Source organism: Mesoplodon densirostris, chromosome 1, assembly GCF_025265405.1.
Source record: "Mesoplodon densirostris isolate mMesDen1 chromosome 1, mMesDen1 primary haplotype, whole genome shotgun sequence".
Lineage (NCBI taxonomy): Eukaryota > Metazoa > Chordata > Mammalia > Artiodactyla > Ziphiidae > Mesoplodon > Mesoplodon densirostris.
The window spans coordinates 210,372,027-210,388,938 of record NC_082661.1 but is presented as its reverse complement, the minus strand read 5'-3'; the positions used below and the strand labels follow the sequence as shown (position 1 = coordinate 210,388,938).

The 16,912-nt window shown below is 41.7% G+C and overlaps 1 protein-coding gene and 1 long non-coding RNA gene across 2 annotated transcripts in view; one reads left to right on the top strand and one right to left on the bottom strand.

Moving 5' to 3' along the window:
• NUDT9 (nudix hydrolase 9) overlaps positions 1-5,363 on the bottom strand; it is a 35,703-nt gene extending 30,340 nt beyond the window's left edge. Inside the window, exon 1 of the mRNA XM_060114824.1 lies at positions 5,034-5,363. Coding sequence (XP_059970807.1) covers positions 5,034-5,140 — 107 coding nt within the window. The 5' untranslated portion in view covers positions 5,141-5,363. The remainder of the gene's footprint in view (positions 1-5,033) is intronic.
• Positions 5,364-5,495: 132 nt separating this feature from the next.
• LOC132500042 (uncharacterized) lies at positions 5,496-16,444 on the top strand. The gene is made up of 4 exons (XR_009533957.1): positions 5,496-6,408; positions 10,490-10,614; positions 10,976-11,173; positions 15,527-16,444. It is a non-coding gene; the product is annotated as an uncharacterized LOC132500042 (long non-coding RNA).
• The last annotated feature ends 468 nt before the right edge of the window (positions 16,445-16,912 follow it).

Here is a 16,912-nt window from a genome sequence, read left to right as displayed (position 1 = left end):
GTCACTGGAGCAGAACAGAAAAAAAGGAAAAAGAATAAAAAGAAATGAGAACAGTTTAAGAGACATCAAGTGCACTAATATTTGCATTACAGGAGTCCTAGAAGGTGAAGACAGAGAAAGTGGCAGAGAACATATTTGAAGACATAACAGCTGAAAACTTCCCTGACCTGGGAAAGGAAACACACAACCAGGTCAGGAAGCACAGAGAGTCCCAAACAGGATCAACCCAAAGAGGACCACACTGAGGACCAAATCAACATCATAATTAAAGTGGCAAAAATTTAAAAAAGAATATTAAAAGCAGCAAGGGAAAAGCAACAGGTTACATACAAAGGAACTCTCATAAGGCTATCTGCTCATTTTTCAGCAGAAACTCTGCAGGCCAAAAGGGAGTGGCATGATATTTTTTAAATGATGAAAGGGAAAAACCTACAACCAAGAATACTGTACCCAGAGACTTCCTGGTGGTCCAGTGGTTAAGACTCCGCACTTCCTCTGCAGGGGGCACAGGTTCAATCCCTGGTCAGGGAACTAAGATCCCACATGCCACACAGTATGGCGAAAAAAATAAAAAATAAATCTGGTGTAAATATGGGAAAATGTAAACTCATATACACTATTAGTGTGCAAATAGATACAATTTAAAAAAAAGAATACTGACAAGGCTTTCATCCAGATTTGATGGAGAGATCAGAAGTTTTACAAACAAGCAAAAGCCAAAAGAGTTCAGCACCACCAATCCTGGTGTAAATTTACTTTTCACTTCTGTTTCATTATTTCCTAATACAGTTCATTTTCTAAACAATTTTATTTTCAATCAAATTCAGAAAAATGAAGGGACCTGCAGTTCTAAGAGGGAAGTTCATAGTGATACAAGCCTACCTCGGGAAACAAGAAAAATCTCAAATAAATAACCTAACCTTACACCTAAAGGAACTAGAAAATTAAGGACGAACAAAACCTAAAGCTAGTAGGAAGAAAGAAATCATAAAGACCAGAACAGAAATAAATAAAATAGAGACTAAAAAAACAACAGGTAAATGGAACAGAAAAAAAGCCCAGAAACGACCCCACACTTATATGGGCAATTAATCTACAACAGCGGAGGCAACAATATACAATGGAGAATGGCAGCCTCTTCAATAAATGTGAAAGAAACAAACTTGACTACTTTCTCACACCATGCACAAAAATAATTTCCAAATGAGTTAAAGACTTAAATGTAAGACCTGAAACCATAAAACTTCTAGAAGAAAACATAATCAGTACACTCTTTGACACTGGTCTTAGCAAGATTTTTTGGATGTGTCTCCTCTGGCAAGGGAAACAAAAGCAAAAATAAACAAATGGGACTACATCAAACTAAAAAGCTTTTGCAAAGGAAACTATCAGCAAAACAAAAAGGCTGCTGACTGAACAGGAGAAGATATTTGCAAACAATATATCTGATAGGTTGTTAATATCCAAAATATACAAAAAACCCATAAAACACAACGTTAAAAACAAACAACCCAATTTAAAAAAATGGGTGGAGGATCTGAATATTTTTCCAAAGAAGACACAGAAATGGCCAACAGAACATGAAAATATGCTCAACATTGCTAATCATCATGGAAATGCAAATCAAAACCACAATGAGGTATCACCTTATACCTGTCAGAATGGCTATTATCAAAAAGACAACAAATAACAAGTGTTGGTGAGGATGCGGAGAAAAGGGAACGCTTGTGCGCTGCTAATGGGAATGTAAATTGGTGTAGCCACTATGGAAAACAATATGGAGATTCCTCCGAAAAATTAAAAATAGAACTACCATATGATCCAGCAATTCCACTGCTGGGTATTTATCTGAAGAAACCAAAATCACTAATTAGAAAAGATACATGCACCTCCACGTTCACAGCAGCATTATTTATAATAGCCAAGATATGGAAGCAGCCTAAGTGCCCATCAAAAGATGAATGGATAAAGGTGTCTCTCTCTCTCTCACACACACACTCACACACACACACACACACACACACACACACACAGGAATATTACTCAGCTATAAAAAAGGAATGAAATCTTTCCATTTGTGACAACACGTTTGGACTCAGAGAGTACTATGCTAAGTGAAGTGTCACACAGAGAAAAGAGAAAGACAAATACTGTCTTTCCACTTATATGTGGAATCTAAAACACAAAACAAATAAACAAACATAACAAGACAGAGTCATAGATACATAGAACAAACAGATGGTTGCCAGATGAGAGGGTGGTAGGGGGAGGAAAGAAGTAGAAAAGGGAGAAGATTAATTGAGGTACAAACTTCCAGGTACAAAATAAATGAGTCACGAATATGAAATGTAAGATGTGGGGAATAACTATGTTATCTTTGTATGGTGACATAAGGTAACTAGACTTACCCTGGTTATCAAGTTAAAATGTATGGAAATATCAAATCACTATGTTGTGTAACAGGAACTAACATAGTGTGGTAGGTCAATTATACTTCAAAAACAAACTCATAGAAAAAGCGATCAGATTTGTGGTCACAAGGCGGGGTGCGGGGCTAGAGGGGAAACTGGATGAAGGTGGTCAAAAGGTACACACAAACTTCCAGTCACAAGACAAAAACGTACTAGGGATATAATGTACAACATGATAAATATAATTAACACTGCTGTATGTTATATAAATATATGAGAGTGGTTAAGAGTAAATCCTAAAGTTCTCATCACAAGGAAAAAATTTTTTTCTATTTCTTTAATTTTGTATTTATCTGTGATGACGGATGTTCACTAAACATGTTGTGACCGTCATTTCATGATGTATTTCAAATATTTATGCTGTACACATTAATCTTATACAGTGTTGTATATCCACTTTATCTCAATAAAACTGAAGGGAAGAATTATGAAAATAAATTTTATATTATAGGTATATAAGTATATAGATTTGTTTATAACCTAAGTCTTCAAACAAGGAATTAATCAAATTTGTTTTTATTATATTTCTATTACATTTTATTTATAACCACATTATTCAGCAAACTTCACTTTTATACCTTCACAGTCAAATCAGAGGGGATAATTTTAGCAAAAGTATTAGAAGCCTTCATCAAAATTTCCCCAAGACCTCCCTTACTCCTTTGATATTCAGACCATTCTTGCTTGAAACACTATCTTTTCACTGGTTTTGTCAACTTTTTTTTTTTTAACAAGAGCATTATGTCTTTTATTTTCCATGTACCTGTCCCTGTGTGAATCGAGGAAAGGATACTACCTGCCTTTTTTTTTTAATAGACTTAATTTTTTAAAGCAGTTTCAGGTTCACAGCAAAACTGTGCAGAAAACACAGAGCTCCCATGTACCCCCAGTCTCCCCGCCATACACACACAAAGCGCCCCCCACACCAACATGCCCCACCAGAGAGTTACATTGGAAATAAGTGGGCCCAAATGTCCTAAGTGAGCAGTTGGACGGTAACCATGAAATCAGCCCTCCTCCCTCCCTACCCTACAAACAAAAAGTCGGTATTAGTTGTTTGTACCCAGGATAAAACCAAAATTTAAAGAAAATGAAGGACTAGAATCTCTATTGTGAATTAGGTATTAGAGAACACAGCAGAAATTTAGGCTTAATATCTCCGTAATTCACATTGAGGAAATAAAGTTAGAGCAGCTATGTTCAGCGGGGAAGCTGCTACACACGTGTAAAGCCTGGAAAGGGAAGGGGGAGGTTTCCAGCCTGTCCACCTGCTGCCACCTGCTCACACACCCTCAGCAGAAACCATCAGGTCAAGGTGCACTGGTACCTGGGGGCAATTCAATCAGTGCTCCTGTTTAGAGAAAACAATGCCTATTATCTATATTAATCAAAATATAAATAACTAGCATCCGCCAGATGCTTGAGAAAAAAACATAAGGAAAAGGGACCAAAAAGGAAAAGAACCACTGACCCAGAAGGGTCAGATAATTCAGGAAACACAAGATAATTTTTATTCTAATTATCATTTTTACAGATACAAAGGACTTTTAGAGCCATAAAATAAGAAAAGGCCATTAAAGAGAGCAATTAGGGGGGAAAAGTTCTTGTCAAAATTTACAATTCAGTAGAAGAGATGACAGAATGCACAGGACAGCAGTCTGAACTAGTAATCTAGAAGATAAATTTGAGGAAAATCTCTGAGAACTTCATACAAAAAGACAAACCAATGGAAAATTAAAGAAAAAGAGAAATAGAGGCACTACCCAGAAAGTCCAAAAGCTATCACTGGAGTTCCGGGGGTGGGGAAAAAGGACAGGACAGAAGAAAAAACGGGGGAAAAAACAAATAGAAGAAAATTTCCTCGTGCCAAAAGTAAACATGACATGACAAGCAAAAACATAAATAAACAAAAAACAAACCAAAAAAACTAGAGGCAGCCTCATAAAACTTGTTTATTACTCCGCGCCTAGCATGGGCATGGTACCTAGAACATCGTGTTTAGAAACCAGAAGGAGAGAGGAATAAAAGGAGGAGGCAGTGTGAGCTACCATAAATGCCTGAATTTATCCAAGGCAAATTTTTTTTATAAAGGTAACTAATAAATATGTTATCTACACTGAAATGGAGAAGTGGAGGAGAGCAATGACGACTTATATTTTTCCTTTTACAGCATTTATACTGTTCGCATCTTTAAACTACGTGCATGTGCTAATTTTAACAATCATGTTTTAAGTATTAACCAAAAAAAAAAAAAACACCAAAAAAACAAAAAAATGGCACGGAACACCACCACACCCAAACATGTGCTATTTAAACTCTCTGGGGACAAGAATGTTAGTGACTCATGGAGGATGGCAAAGTTCGAGTATCATAAGAAAGGTCACTACCACTTGTTTTTCTCAAAAGACAGGTAAAACATTTTAGAGCCTTTAAAAAAACGTGTATATGGCTGTAAAGAGCTGGGACCCAAGCAAAGCCTACTGAAGCCGCCCGACCAGAAGCTGCTTCCCCCTCGCAAAGCAAGGACTCAGGACGAGGAGCCAGCACTAGAAGAGGGAATACCTGCACGCCGCGATGCTGCAACGGCCCAAGGACTTGAGAGTCACAGAGGCCAAGGCCACAGAGAGAGATACGGTGGCTAAAGTCTTCCCCAGGAAGCGTCCGGCCATCAGCGGTCCGCGGGGAGATGTGCGGAGCGTGGTCGCTGTGAGCTTGGGCCGCAGCCTCCGGCCTCCCCACACCCCTGGGCCCCGGGTATCCAGCAGGCACTAGGACCGGGCGGCCCTCGGGTTCCGGAGCTGGAGCAGCCAGTTTTATCTCATCAACACACAGGGCACCAAATGCCCTCCCCAAACAACAGCCCAGCTCAACACGCCCCCTAGGGAACGCCCAAGCGGCCAGCGCCAGCAGTCGGGAAAAGAGCCAACCGGTCCGTGACGTCCCCGGTGCGCGACGGCACTTTACGGCAGCGCCGCAAAGCGAAGACGGCGCAGGCTTCGTAGCGCCGGCTTCGTTCAGGTTCTCGTGCTTGCTGAGCTGTGTTTGGGACCCGGTTAGGGAGGCGGCTGGGGAAGCGCCGAGAAAGCGGAAGAGAAGGGCGGAAAGTGAAAGGAGCCGAAGAATTGGAAAGGGAAAGAAAGAAAGGGGGTTGAGAGAAGTGTGTCGTCCTGACTGTTCCGGCAGGAATTGGTTACAGGCGGCTGATGTAGTGAGCCACGCGTGTCCCAGCCACATCTGAGTAATGAGTGGTTGCAGGGAGAGGAGGGAGGTGAGAGACTTGCAATCCCCGCATCCGAGGCTTTTCTCTTTCTTTTCTACCAGGTTGTTCACTGCAATGGGTAAAAGTCCCAACCCGCGGAGGAGTAAACCAGTTGTGAGATAGACACAGAGCCTGGAAGAGAAACCCAGGGTTAAGACGCGAGATACCTGCAGAGGCAAAACTTGGCCACACGGGAAATTGGAAATCAAGATTGTTCAGAAGTTTGTAATGTGGTTTTCATGTTTGATATTCGTTGTCTTATTAATATGTGTAAATATTTAACTTGCAAGTGCATAACCCACTGGTTCTGTGGTGTGGTGTGGATACAGACCGTATAAAACTTTTGACCATTTCAAAAACCAGATTTATCAAACCTTAACAACTGTTCTGAAGGCTGTAGAGCTCTCGGCATATGAAGACTCCCTCAGAATCTCTGCACTGAGACTTGTACAAACTCTCGCTGACGAAAATTCAATTAACTGTCAAGAAGAAAAAAGGGAATTTTATTTGAGCCAAGCTGGTGGTGATAACACAGGAAGCAGTCTCAGAAAGCTCGGAGGACCATTCTGCCTGTTAGAAGTCGAAGGCACAATCATATACATTTTTGAAACAAAGGATCATACATCAAAATGACCGACTAATATTTTACATAAACTTCACCAAAGATACATAGTCCAGGTAAGCACATGCCAAGCAAGCATCTAATCCCTATCCGCCCCACGCCCCCTCACCTAAAGAGCTGGGAAAGAACACTGTTCTTTTAAGAAGTTACATTGCTAGGGTCAGAATAAAGGGGGAAAAAAATGATCTTTATGGTTGAGCGGGCACTCCCATCTTTGAGAAGTTCTGGTTAACTGTAATAAAGATGCACACTGCACATTAGGGAGGGAGGAGGCCCAGACAAACAGAGAATTTTATGTGTAATTTTTTCTTGTCCTGCCTTAAAATATAAATTTTACTTCATCACTCTATTATGGCTTCTAGGGTGATCCTAGCGCCCCACCCCTTTAAAATACCTGCCTAGAAAAGCTCAACACTGCCCGAAGAATTTGTGATTTGTTCCAGGCAAAACCTGGATAGGCAGACAGACCCCAGAGCCCTCTCTTGGAGCAGCTACTTTAGAAAGCTTGCTATTTAAATTCTTTTCTCTGACCTTTGTGATATAAATCTACCACCCAGAACTGTTTCCTTAAGGACTTGTGAGCCCCTCTCCTTAAGATGCAGATATTCAGGGAGATAACTCTGTGCTAGCTCCCAGTCCTTGTGGGAGGATAAGGACCTACCTTTCTTCAACTTGCACTGCTGCTTCCTCTCATAAAGATAGAAGTTTCTTTCTCCCCTGACAAATGCCAATTAACAAACCCAGATGGCCTAGTCACATGGATCACCCACCCACCCCTTTACTACCCCTTAGTGACTTTCCCTTAGCACACTCCAGCCTTTGAAAAGTCTTCAGCCTTCTGATTCAGGGAAGTGGAGTTCAGTTCATACTGTAGTATTACTGAACAAAATATGTCCTTACCACTTTCGTGTCCAGCTTTGTTTATGTCTAACAATCCATCCGGGTAGTAAAGTTCTATTATTAAAATATGCTTGCCTTTTAAAAAATAAATATTTGGACTTGGCTTCCTGTAGTCAGATAAACTTTGCTGTCAGTGTTGTTGACTGCCATTAACCTCTGCTTAAGCTGGTATTAAAAAACAAAATTCAACTGAGTGAATTTGAAGACCTAATTGGCTTTATTAAATGATTCGTGAATCAGGCATCATCCCATCTAACAAATAGAAAGGAGCTCCAAGGAGCTGTACAATGGAAGGTTTTTTAAAAGCTGGAAGGAGGGGACAAGGAAGTCAAAAAGAAAAGAAAGGATTATTTCAGGCAAGGTCACCTTCTTTGGGGAGAAGGGTGGGGGTTTATCATGCAGATCACCTCACTAGTGTTGATCAGGAAATTCCAAACTGATTGGTTTAAAATTAACATTTCTCTGGGTATATACCCAGTACACATATATACAATGGAATATTACTCAACCATAAAAAGGAACGAAATTGGGTCATTTGTGGAGATGTGGATGGACCTAGAGAGTGTCATATGGAGTGAAGTAAGTCAGAAAGAGAAAAACAAATATTGTATATTAATGCATATATGTGGAACCTAGAAAGATGGTATAGATGATCTTATCTGCAAAGCAGAAATAGAGACAGAGGTAGAGAACAAATGTATGGATACCAAGGGGGAAAGGAGGGGGTGGGAGGAATTGGGATATTGGGATTGACACATACACATATTGATACTATGTATAAAATAGATAACAAATAATATACTGTATAGCACAGGGAACTCTACTTAATGTATTGTGGTGACCTAAATGGGAAGGAAATCCAAAAAAGAGGGGATAGATGTATATGTATAGCTGATTCATTTTGCTGTACAGTAGAAACTAACACAACATTGTAAAGCAACTATACTCCAATAAAAATTAATTTTAAAAAATAAAAAATAAAATTACATTTCTCAGGGACTTCCCTGGTGGCCCAGTGGTTAAGACTCTGTGCTCCCAATGCAGAGGGCGCAGGTTCGATCCCTGCTCAGGGAACTAAGATCCCACATAGTGTACAATGCAGCCAAAAAAAAAACCAAACAAACCCCAAATTACATTTCTGAGTGAGGCTGACACTGCAGTTAGGTGTTAAGTTTTAGTTTGCTTCTCCGGGGCTTAGCATAAGTGACTCCACTTTGGACCTACTGTTCCTTTTTGAACACTGGAAGTGTATTAGGCAGGCTCTTAAAAAGGCTCAGCTCATCCAAATTAATTCAGCTGACGAATTACTCATTAGGGAGGAGGAGCAAGGCAGTGTGATTCACAAAACCTCTGATCAAAGAACGGGAGAAACAGGAGTTCTCATAGGAAGTTCCTCAAGCCCTAGTCTTCTAACGCTGCATTCCTTGAGGGGAGGTTGGAGTGGACTTAGTTTAAAGAGCGACACAACAATGCAAACAAAATCACACAACAATGCAAACAAAACCACTCCCTGACACTGGGCCTGCGCCACAATTGGCTCAGACAGCCAGGTCTCCTAGGTTCCTCCCTTCAGGAACATGTACTCCCAGGTCTGCAAGAGCATAGTGTGTGTGCTGCAACCCACTCTTGGGCAGAACAGAAATGCCATCTTGAATATTTACTGTTTTATATTACTCTTTACCCACATCCCAAATTAAATGGGTGTCATCAGAACTTAAGAAAGTGAAGGCTTTTGGTTTTTATTTATTTATTTTTATGTAGAAACCATATACCGACATTTAAGGGCATCTTATAATAGTTGGTGAAACAGACAAAAGTTGCTGAGAAATAATTTTTTTTTTTTTTTTTTTTTTTGTGGTACGCGGGCCTCTCACTGTTGTGGCCTCTCCCATTGCGGAGCACAGGCTCCGGACGTGCAGGCCCAGCGGCCATGGCTCACGGGCCCAGCCGCTCCGTGGCATGTGGGATCTTCCCAGACCGGGGCACAAACCTGTGTCCCCTGCATCGGCAGGCGGACTCTCAACCACTGCGCCACCAGGGAAGCCCAGAAATAAATACTTTTAACTAGAAAAGCGTTGTATGTGATTACTGGAATTGATATGTATGCTAAAAATAAGAATTCCAATTGTTTCCCCCCTTTTCCATTTATTTTGTATACAACAAATATTAACTGATTACTTACTATTTACCAAGCACCGCCCTAGGTGCCAGGAATACAACTGTGAATGTAAGGGAGGAAAAACTTTTTCTCTACCCTTCTTAATTTTGGGAGGGCTTATTTATTAATTAAGACAGATTAACAGGGGACTTCCCTGGTGGCGCAGTGGTTAAGAATCTGCCTGCCAATGCAGAGGACACAGGTTTGATCCCTGGTCCGGGAAGATCCCACATGCTGCGGAGCACCTAAGCCCGTGCGCCACAACTACTAAGCCTGTGCTCTAGAGCCCGCAAGCCACAACTGCTGAGCCCGCATGCCACAACTACTGAAGCCTATGCGCCTAGAGCCCGTGCTCTGCAACAAGAGAAGCCACTGCAATGAGAAGGCCGTGCACTGCGATGAAGAGTAGCCCCCGCTCGCCGCAACTAGAGAAAGCCGCGCGCAGCAGTGAAGACCCAACTCAGCCAAAAATAAATAAATACATTTATTTAAAAAAAAAAAGACAGCAAACTACATTTGCATCCCTTAACTAGGGAAGGGCAACCATCAAGTTTCAAGGAAGCATCTGGACTGCGGACGCTGTCCATTAGCCTTGTAACTTTAAAAGGAATTTATCAAATTTAGCAAAAGAAGGGACAACTAACCCTGCAAGATCGGCTCAGGAGACCAGGAGAAAGGGAGTAAAAGATGGCTCTGGCTGCACACCTAGTCGGGGCTGCGGCACCCAGAACTAGGAAGCTTCGCTCTCCTCTGGGTTTTGTCCCTCCCAGGTTTCTGAGCTCAGGAGCAGTCGCTCCGCACTGCAGCTTGAGCCAGTTGTGGAAGACCTAACCAAGCCCAGCTCAGCAGAAGGAACGGCTGTTTGTTTCTCTTTGACAAACGAGCCCTTCCTTGTTCTCGCTTTTACTCTCTCTGGTATTTGATGCAACAACCCCCCAGAAGCAATTCAGAGTGACTGGTAAAGTATACCAAAACCTCGCAGCAACCAAAAGGATGAAGTTCCTTCTGGACTGCCTCCAGCTTCTGCCCTCCCTTCTCATCTGCACCTTAAGAGTCTCTCCTGATGCTTTTCATTCCAGAGAAGAGAAAAGCAGTCACCAGAGAAATCGTCCTGATTACTGGAGCTGGACACGGAATTGGGAGACAGACTGCCTATGAATTTGCCAAACTTAAATGCAAACTGGTCCTGTGGGATACAAATAAGGTAACAGTGCTTGCTGTGTTTTACTTTCTGGTACCTTTAATCTGTGTTGCATTTTGCTGGCAACAGCCCCCTACAGCATCTCTGTTAAGCATGTAGAAAAAAATGACTAGTTTTGCCATTTTATAGATGGGGAAAAAACATGGATTAATTAATGTGTTGATGATCACATGATCAACGAACCTAGAGGATATGATTCCCAGTTACTGCCCATCACCAATGTGACATTGTAAATTTATCTTCACTTTTGCCCTGAAAATAATTTGTAATCTCCTCCTGAACCTGATTTCACTGATCCTGCTGTCTTTTTTTCTTTCTTTCTTACTTTTCTTTTTTTTTTTTTTTTTTTGGCCACCCTGTACAGGCATGTGGGATCTTAATTCCCCAACCAGGGATCAAACCCATGCCCCCTGAATTTGGAATGTGGAGTCTTAACCACTGGACCGCCAGGGAAGTCCCTGATCTCTATCTTAATCATATGGAAAAAGTCATAGTTTTAGCTAGTATATTAAAAGAGTAAGAGGTTTGCACCTATTAAGAGAAAAATCTTACAGTTACTGAGGTAAGTGTGGTTAAAAGATACCCAACTGAAAGCAACATTACTATGCCATAGTAATTGCCAAAAGGAATTTTTAAAATCATGTTTTAGTTAAAAACAATGAAAAAACCTTCAATGTAATTCCCAGAATAGGTGTACCTTAAGGAAGGGAGGAGGATTTAGACTCTTACCTTTTATTATTCGGCCAGTGTTAGATGGACAAAGGGGTTTCTGGGAGGCACTTGATGGCATAAAACAGCATCCCATTCACATTAGTCAATCCAGTGCTATAAACAAGAATTCAGGGGATCAAGGCTGGCAGAGAGCTAAGCAGTGAGCGGTGATTGAGATGGCATCAGGTACCCACTGACCGACTGTTACCTAGATATTAACACAGTGGCAAACAGGAGATCGGGTCCCCTGCTCTCAATCTAGCAGGGAAAATAAACATTAAATAATTACACGTGCAATGAAAGGTAGAAACTAGTCCCAGCCTCATTTGACGTGGTCACAGCAGTGAGTGGCTTGCAGGTGATGTGTCATACTCAGATGAGCTCTGCACTTCATGGCTAACCTACTCATCATCATGGGTAGCTTCCTAGGTTCCTTTTCCCAAAAACATACAAAATAACAGTACTTTCCTTGGAGGGCTGGGAGGATGACACCAAATAATGCACGCAAAGCATGTAGTGCAGTGTCTGGCACGTGGTAAACACACTAAGATGTTAGTTATAATTATTCCTTCACAAAGGGAAGTTTAATCTAAAATTCAAAGATGTATAAGAGTTCAGTTACACATCTAGGATTGAGACTCCCAGTGTCCAGTGCTGATCTGTACAAACGTCTTTCCGATCTGGAGTTAAGTGCATTTACCCAATAAATATTTATCAAGCACTTACTATCTGCCAGGCACTGTTCTAATGCAGAACTGAGGATACGGCAGTGAGGAAAGCCTTACGAGCTAGGGACAATAAACAAGACATGCTGTATAATAAAATGTGTAATTGCCGGATGGTGATAAGTATAAGGAGATGTTGTTGGATTGAAGATACACCAGCGAAATATAGGGGAAAAATAGTAAGGTCAACTGAAGTTCCTGCATGTGCTAAGTTTCCAGCCAAGGGTGGTTCAGCCTGTACCTGCCCTGGCTTCAACTATTGATGATGCCAGTAACAATAAGAAAGAAGGAGGGAGTAGTCAAAAAACTCATGTTGTTCATACCGGGGAAAGCCATATCAGGTGCTCTGATCATTAGAGGCACCAGCCAGTTTCCGAAGCCACCAATAGTGATGGGCATGACCATAAAGAAAATTATTACAAACACATGGGCTGTTACTACCACATTATAAATTTGGTCATCTCCGAGCAGTGTTCCAGGTCGACCTAATTCAGCAAAAATTAATAGGCTCAGGCCAGTGCCCACTATTCCGGCTCAAGCACCAAATAGCAAATATAAAGTACCAATGTCTTTGTGGTTGGTTGAGAATAATCAGTGGTTTATGAACATAGGTAAAATGGCCTAGTAGGCATTAGACTGTAAATCTAAAGCCAGGGGTTAAGTCCTCTTTTTGCCAAGCCCTGTGGTGAATTGTTCATATATATATATGTTTTTACATCTTTATTGGAGTATAATTGCTTTACAATGGTGTGTTAGTTTCTGCTTTATAACAAAGTGAAACAGTTATACATATACATGTGTTCCCAAATCTCTTCCTCTTGCATCTCCCTCCCTCCCACCCTCCCTATCCCACCCCTCTAGGCGGTCACAAAGCACCGAGCTGACCTCCCTGTGCTATGCGGCTGCTTCCCACTAGCTATCTATTTTACGTTTGGTAGTGTATATACGTCCATGCCACTCTCTCACTTTGTCCCAGCTTACCCTTCCCCCTCCCCATATCCTCAAGTCCATTCTCTAGTAGGTCTGTGTCTTTATTCCTGTCTTACCCCTAGGTTCTTCAAGACATTTTTTTCCCATACATTCCATATATTTGTGTCAGCATACGGTATTTGTCTTTCTCTTTCTGACTTACTTCACTCTGTATGACAGACTCTAGGTCCATCCACCTCACTACAAATAGCTCTATTTCGTTTCTTTTTATGGCTGAGTAATATTCCATCGTATATATGTGCCACATCTTCTTCTTTTTTTTTTTTTTTTTTTTTTTTTTGCGGTACGCGGCCCTCTCACTGCTGTGGCCTCTCCCGTTGTGGAGCACAGGCTCTGGACGCACAGGCTCAGCGGCCATGGCTCACGGGCCCAGCCACTCTGCGGCATGTGGGATCTTCCCGGACCAGGGCACGTACCTGCGTCCCCTGCATCGGCAGGCGGACTCTCAACCACTGCGCTACCAGGGAAGCCCGCCACATCTTTATCCATTCATCCGATGATGAACACTTAGGTTGTTTCCATCTCCGGGCTATTGTAAATAGAGCTGCAATGAACATTGTTCATATTGAATTGCAAATTCAAAGAAGCAGCTTCAACTCTGCTGGGGCTTCTCCCACATTTCTTTTTTCCTGCGGCGGGAGAAGTAGATTGAAGCCAGTTGACTGGGGTATTTAGCTGTTAACTAAAAATTTGTGGGAGATGTATCCCTCCAATCTAGTGAGGATTTAGCTGAATTAAAGTGTTTGAGTTGCATTCAACTGATGTAGGATATAGTCTTGCAGTCCTTATTAGGCCGGAATTAAGTAAATTATACTTGCTTAGGGCTTTGAAGGCTCTTGGTCTGATCTAACCTAAATTCCTACTCCAACACCGATAGTATTGGTGTGAGGGGGTAGAAGGATTGTGGATATTCAATTATGGTTGGTAGGAGGGTTATTTGTTTTGTAGAGTCAAACTGCCATTTTACTTTCATGTGGTTTGTGGAGGGGAATATGGTCAGTGCTGTGGAGTATGTGAGTCGTATGTAGAAGTACAGGTTAAGTAGTGCTGTGATGGCTACAAGTGTGGGTAAGATGATATTATTGTTTCTTGCTATTTCTTGAATAATCATTCATTTAAGCATGAAGCCTGACTGGTGGGAGTCCCCTATTGATAGTAGAGTGGTGATGGTGAGGGTTGTGATTACAGGTGCTTTGTTTCACGTGTGTGATCGTGATAGTGTAGGAGTGGCCGAGCTGTGAATAAATAGTATGAATATAGTGAGGGTTATTATGAAGTAGCTTGCTACATTTAGAGTTGTTACGGGTGGGTTTTATAGTAAGACGGCTGTTATTCATCCTATGTGGGCGATTGATGAGTAAGCCGTGATTTTTCGGAGTTGGGTTTGATATAATCCTCCTCACCCTCCGATTAGAATGGAGAGTATGGACAGGGATAGTATTAGATTTAGGTTGATTGATGGTGAGATTTGATAAAGGATTGATAGAGGTGCAAGTTTTGGTCATGTCAATAGGATTAGGCCTGCCGTTAATGGGATGCCTTGTGTTACTTCAGGCACTCAAAAGTAAAAAGGGGACAGTCCTAGTTCTATGGCTAGGGCTGTTGTTATTACTGTTGATGCTGTTGGAGTATTTTTGTAATGGTTCACTGGCCGGAGTGCAATAGGTTAATGGTGACTGTTATCATAAGTAGTATGGATGCGGTGGCTTGTGTTAGGACGTACTTAGTAGAGGCTTCTATGGCTCGTGGGTTAAAGTTTTTTATTCTAACGAGGATAATGGCTTGTATGTTCATCTCAAATCCAATTCAGGGTAGCAACCAGTGGGAGCTGGTTATTACAATTATAGTCCCTAAAACGACGGTTGTTAAATTGCAACGCTTTTTCTCGGTCTGTCCAATATTAGGAGAGTTTTCTCGATCAGTCTCTTGAATGTTTGAACATCCTGTGAGCAGAGGCACTGACTGCCTTTTAGTTCTAGACTATCTTTTCAAGGATGCTTGCGTGAGGAACTGCTTAGGAAAATCTATATACAATCACCCTCCAGAGCAGTGGGAGGAGAGATTGCTGTACAACATAATAAAGATGATGCTTCCCTTTGAGGCAGAGATTGGGCAGGTTTGCCTGCAGCCCAGTAGAGAAGCTTGGGATGTCCTGGCCTGGAGGTTCCTCGGCTGTGCTGTAAATTTGCTGCGTGCACAGCATCCATCTAGGCCCATCCATGATGAAAGGACAGGGGGAACTGACGCTAGCATGGACCTCATGCTGCCCGCTGTGCTACAAGTGAGAACATGCTTTGCGTCTGATCCAAGATGATACTGTTCCGCCAGCATCCAGGACACAGGGGCAGGCTAACTTGTGAGCTCAGAACTAAGGCAAATCTCAGATCCTTCATAGTTCTTAACATGTACATTCTCAAATGTTTTACACCAAACATTGTAAAGGCTTTACTCCCCAGATCTTGATTTTTCAATGTCCTTCACCAATAAAGGCAGGTAGGGTGTCATGGAGAAATGGTTGGAAAGAACGAGACTGAAAGCTCACGTCTGACAGCAGGGATGTGTCCGGAGACTAGTGGAGACCCGCCAGAAGGATGCAGAGGCAGGGCAAAGGCCTCGACAGGCCCAACACAGAACACTCTGGACCGCAGCAAAGAAGATAAGGGGTTATACACATCGGAGAAAAAAGAATCCATGAGCCCAAGAGGTACCTTTGAAAAGGCCAGAGGGGGAGTCAGGGAGGGAACGGTCTTCTTTAGAGAGGATGCCAGCAGTGAAGTGTAGGCATGCAGAATTAGAGAACCACCATCTGCTACCCACAATGCCACCACTGAGCCAGAAAGAATCCTCACTGGTGGTCAAAGTCTTTGTTAGGGAGCTGGGTATCAGAGACAGACCACTTGGCCTGTGATGATGAAGGAGAAAGGGACCTTTCTCATGGAGACATGCCCAGACACCACTTGAACCAAGTGCCCAAACTGACATTGTGCGTCCCCTAATGGGATGCAGTGGGAGGAACTCTACATCGCCCCAGTGATGTCCTGGACAAAAATGTTCAATCAGAATTGAATCACGAGGAAACAATGAGGCAAATCTAGAATGGGGAACACTGCAGGAGACACCTGGCCTGAAGTTTTCCTAAAAGTCAGTGTGTTGAAAGACAAAGAGGGAGTGGGACAGGAGCAGTGTTCTAGACTGAAGATAATATGGGAGGTGAGGAGTGTTTTCCTTGCCTTGATGATGCTGGTGCTTTCATGCATTATATTCATGTCAGCCCCCATGAAACTGTGCACCTTAGTTTGTACTTTATTGCTTGTCAATCATACCTTGATAAATGTATGTTTTAAAAGAGTCAGGGAAACTTTTCTAGATTAAAATAGCTGAAACAAAATGACAATGTATGAACATTAATTGAGATCTGAATTTTGAAAATAAATGTAAAAGTGGCTTTGCAACGACTGGAGAAATGAATGTTACGTATTAATTAAAAACATATTCCTTCATTACAGTAATGATATTGTGTAGGAGACATTCTCATTTTTAGGATGTTAAACTTGAATATTTAGCAGGTGTCTGAAACTCCCAAATGCTTTAGCAAAACAATTTAAGAGATAAACAAAATGGATATATGGAGAGAAATAATACACTGTGGCCAACATGTCCATTTGACAGCTGGAGGGATAGGTATATAGGTGTCAATTTTACCATTCGTTTCATTTTCCTGTAGGTTTGTAATTATTTTTAAAAAGTGTGGAAAAATAGGAGTGTTTGCTTCTTAAGAGATCGATTCCTGGAATTAAGTGAATTGGTGAGTTGGAACAGACTCAGATACAGTCATTTTTTAAAAATATTATACTCTATCATATTGTATGAGTTAC